General features: G+C 54.8%; 1 protein-coding gene across 1 annotated transcript; it reads left to right on the forward strand.

Moving 5' to 3' along the window:
• Positions 1-17: 17 nt before the first annotated feature.
• RNF25 (ring finger protein 25) lies at positions 18-4,388 on the forward strand (the record flags this gene model as incomplete). The annotated part of the gene is made up of 8 exons (XM_009079517.1): positions 18-110; positions 218-285; positions 983-1,052; positions 1,165-1,236; positions 1,966-2,106; positions 2,893-2,982; positions 3,416-3,550; positions 3,666-4,388. Coding segments are annotated over 8 exons (1,392 nt in total), but the record flags the coding sequence as incomplete, so codon positions are not given.
• Positions 4,389-4,392: the final 4 nt, after the last annotated feature.

Consider the following 4,392-nt stretch of genomic DNA (forward strand, 5'->3'; position numbering starts at 1 on the left):
CCTGCAGGTGGGAGCCCTGGGAGATCAGCATCACCCTGCACCCCGCCACGGCCCAGGACCAGGACTCACAGTATGTGCGCTTCACTCTGGTGCTCTCGGTGCCTCCCCAGGTAGGCTGCGGCCCTCCGTGTCCCCTCCTCCCCGCCTCGGGCCTCTCCACCTCCCTTGTTGTGCTTGGGTTTTTCTTTTCTTTTCTTTTCTTTTCTTGTCTTCCTAGTATCCCAATAAAGCTCCGGAGATCTCCATCAGGAACCCGCGGGGGCTGTCAGATGAGCAAATTCAAAAGTGAGTGCCAGCAGGGCAGGGAGAGGGTGCTCCTTTCCTCCAGAGGTCCAAGAGGCAGAACCAGTGGAAAAGACCTTTCTCATTCATGCAACTTCCTGTGTTTGGTTAACAAATGGATACAGGTCCCTAAACGACTTTGTCTTGGGAGCCACTGGTGCCAAATTTGACACAGAGGGATTGGCCCTGTGGTGGTTCCCCTGTGGTTCCCCTGGAATGTAGTCTGAATCGCTTGGGCCTTTGAAGCTGCTGATCCTGCTCTGACAGAGGTGGGAATGATCCAGACCCTTGTGCAGCCTGTTGTTGCATGGAGTGCTCCAGTCCTTGGAGCAGTGGAATGTGCACAGAGACCCTGGTGCCTGCCAGCAGCATGGGAGTAACACAGCTCCCACCAATGTGCTCAGGGCCTGCTGTCAGATCCCGCAAAACCAAGGGGTACAGGTTGAGCTTGAGCTGAGGCAGTCAGCAAAGCTGCTCCTGCAGGTCCTGTCAGGACAAAGGCATCCTGTGCACCGGCACGTGGGGAGTCAGGACAGCACATGAATATGTGTGTGCACGTGTGCTCATGCTGTGCTGCAGGCAAAGCCTGGAGGCCAGTGCTCTGTTTCTTTCTCCTGTCATCATGGCAGGATGGCAGGTATGTGGAATAGTCGGAAGGTGTTCTAAATTTGTGTTAAGCGTTTCTGCTGCTTTGCTGTAGGATTTCCCAGACCCTCACAAGCGTTGCTGAAGCCAGGCTGGGGACAGAGGTGCTCTATGAACTGATTGAGGTGAGAGTTGAGGGAGTTCAGGGTTGACCAGCCACAGACTGCCTGAGAGGTGGGACGGCCCTGAGCCCATGGGCAGACTGTGAGTAAAACATTTGCTTTAATGCTTCTGCAGAAGGGGAAGGAGATTCTCACTGACAACAACATTCCTCATGGCCAGTGTGTGATCTGCCTCTACGGATTCCAGGTAGGCATGGGTCTCCTGGCCCCTCAAGCTGACTGCGAAGTGAGGAAAGAGAATGGGAATCCTGAGGCTGGGATATCAGCCTGAGAGTGGGATGTGCCTCGGCAGCTCCTGTCCCCTGGTATGTGGGTGATCTGACTAACCATGGCCCCTCCCAGGGCAATAACACCACTCTCCTCATCAACCTGGAGATCGTCATCTACAGAAACTGAGCACAGGGGCAGTGAGAGGTACTGGAGCATCTCCAAAGAAGTCGCTAGGGTCTGGGGATAGTTGCTGGTCTATCTCAGCTTCCCTGTATTGGTCACACCTCACCTGGAGTTGAGCACACAGGTGGCCAGGAGGGACTGGAACACATCTGGGCAGGTGCTGAGGTCAGTGGGGACAGGGGAGCTTGCCTTATCAGGTTGCAAGAGAAGTCAGCATCTGCCTGGGAAAGAGAACACATCAAGTGGGAAGACTGCTGCTTACACAGGAACACACACACAGAGAAATCAGTCACAAAAACTTAGTATCTTGATATTAGGAGTGTTTATAACACTTGAAACAAGGAACAGCATCCCAGTAATTGCTGAGATGAAGCCTAGCAGAAGATATTAGGTGGCTCTACCAGCATTAGCACTAGTTCCCCACTGCCACAACTGACACGGAAGGGAGGAACCTACCTCAGCTGGGAAGGCTACACAACCCTGTGCTCAGAAATCCTTCAAAGCTGCCCTTTCTCCTCAACAGGAGAGAGAAGCCTTCACAAAGACCCAGTGCTACCACTACTTCCACTCCCACTGTTTGGCCCGCTATGCCCAGCACATGGAGCAGGAGATCCTCATGCAGCAGGAGGAAAGAGAGCAGCACCTGGCACCTTCCCCAAAACAGGTACTGAGCCCTGGTCTCCCTCCCCTGGGCCCCTGCCCAGGTCCTCGTGATATCTGTATCACCCACTTTGGGACATGGAGCAAGGGCTAGTCTGACCCAACAGCACAGTGTCATGCCTATTTTGAGAATCAGAGCAGGGAGTAGACCAAATGATCTCCAAGGACCTTTTCCAACAAAAGGAGTTGGTTTATTGGATTTTTTGGGTTAGTACCTGCTGTGTGAGGGGGCAGGGGAGTTGTACTTTTGGATTTCTGGAACCACATGAGTTAGAAAAGAGAGCTCCTTCTCTAGTCCTTGAACTGCAGAGGTTTGCAGCAGTATAAACATGATCACATGTGTTCTGGGGTGATAAAACACTGCCTGAGCAGGTGTTGGAACAGTTGTCAGCTGCAGAGCAAACAGTGCAGCTAAGCATGAAACAAGTCAGAGGTTCCCTCCTACAAACCCTTTCAAACTGGTGCTGCCTAGATGACACACTCCAGTTTGGAGTGGAGAAAAATAGACCCTAGGCTGAGGAGGACTGAAGCCATATGTGCTGACAGGGCTGGTTTGTACAGCAGTCAGCTGCTGGAGCACAAATCCCAGCATGCCTCATGTGGAGACACCTTCCATAGCAGTCATTGAAACCCTAGGGCTACTATCATGCTGCTGGAAACCTCCCTGCGCTTCCATACCCTGGCAGAAGAGTGAAGAAGGCCACCCTGTTCACTTCCAGCATGGAGTTATCAGGCAGCACATGAGCTGGGTCACAGACAGGGTTTGATACCACCTCTTGCCTCCCTGCAGGAAGTCGGTGTGCAGTGCCCTGTCTGCCGGGAGACACTGGTCTATGATCTCTGTGCTCTGAAGGCAGCACCGCCCCCGCAGCACCCTCTGGTAAGAAATGAGGGCTCACTTGCCCAGCTGTGCCTGCTCACTGGGTAGCATCAACTGGGACGTTGTAATGGATGAATGAATGCACCCTTTTGGGTCCTCCTAAATGTCCCATCCAAAGGGCAGTTCAGAGGTGATTCTGCCATGGGAATAATCAGGCCAGGCGAGTGACCTGATTATAGCTGCTCTGCATCCTGCCCCACAGCAGGTGTCCCAAGGCAGTCACTGAAGAAACAGTGGGTCTGCATTGGGATGCTCTGCCTCTGTCCAGGGATTTCCCACACATCTGTAGCCTGACCAATGTGCTGAAGGGAAGCAGGTTGCCTGGCAGTGTGTGATCAAAGAGGGGTTTGGGGAATAGCCCCTAGCCCTGCCACTGCCTATCCATGCTAAGTGTTGAGAGAGCTCTCATCCTGCCTTGCATTCTGCTGCTCAGGAGCCATACAGGCCTGACACCAAGATGCTGCAGCACCAGGAAGAACTGCGCCTAATTTTCAAGAGACAGCAGGAGAAAGGAGGTATCATCGACCCCGAAGCAGAGAGGAACCGGTATTTCATCAGCCTCCAGGCGGTATGACACTGGGGGCACAGAGCTGCCCGAGGGAGCCTGGGCTGCAGGACTGAGCACTGTCATTTGCTGTGGGACACCTCCGTCCTTCTCTTCACCAATGGCTTCTTTCTTTCAGCCTCCAGCTGCTGCGGATCCAGGGCAAGCAGTCACTGCCTCTGAGCCACTGGTGAGTGTTGGTGCTGTGGATGGGCCCCAGCCGCCCAGACAAGCCTCGGCCCCAGAGCCAGCTGGGGCGCCAGAGGCCAGGGCAGAACCTGGGCAGCCCGAGAGGCCTGCTGTGCCCAGAGAGCAACCAAGCAAGAGGGAAAGGCACAGAGGGGAGAGGCCAGGCCCCAGAGGCCAGGGCAGGCAACTATGCAGTGGCTCACAGGAACGGGGAGAGGAAGCCTGTCATCCACTCCATGGCTCCAGGGGGCCCAGGGCCTTCAGCCAGAGACCAGAGCGGAGACCTGCTGGGAGGCACAGCCAGGAGTTTCCAAAGCCTCACAGCAGAAGCAAGGCTGCTCCTTTGGCTGAAAGGAAGGAGTTGTGTCCTGAAGACCCTTCACCACTAACAGAGGCAGTGGACTTGAAAGAGGAGCACCATGATATGGAGAGATGGAGCACAGAGGAGGGGGCTGAGGTCCAGGGCAGGGAAAAGGAGAACCTTACATTCAACCGCAGTGACCACAGAGCAGCCTCCAACTGGCAGGGCAACCATAGGCCCTGGGATTGTGGGAGGTGGGAAAGATCCAGAGTTCAGGAGCGTGGTTCCTACCCCAGGGCACCAAGAGGGCGAGGGGTGTTCAGGTCCAGTGGACGACGAGAAGCCCATCTTGAGAAGGAGAGTGGCTCCTAGCAGG

This window comes from Acanthisitta chloris, unplaced genomic scaffold (genome assembly GCF_000695815.1).
Source record: "Acanthisitta chloris isolate BGI_N310 unplaced genomic scaffold, ASM69581v1 scaffold40347, whole genome shotgun sequence".
NCBI lineage: Eukaryota > Metazoa > Chordata > Aves > Passeriformes > Acanthisittidae > Acanthisitta > Acanthisitta chloris.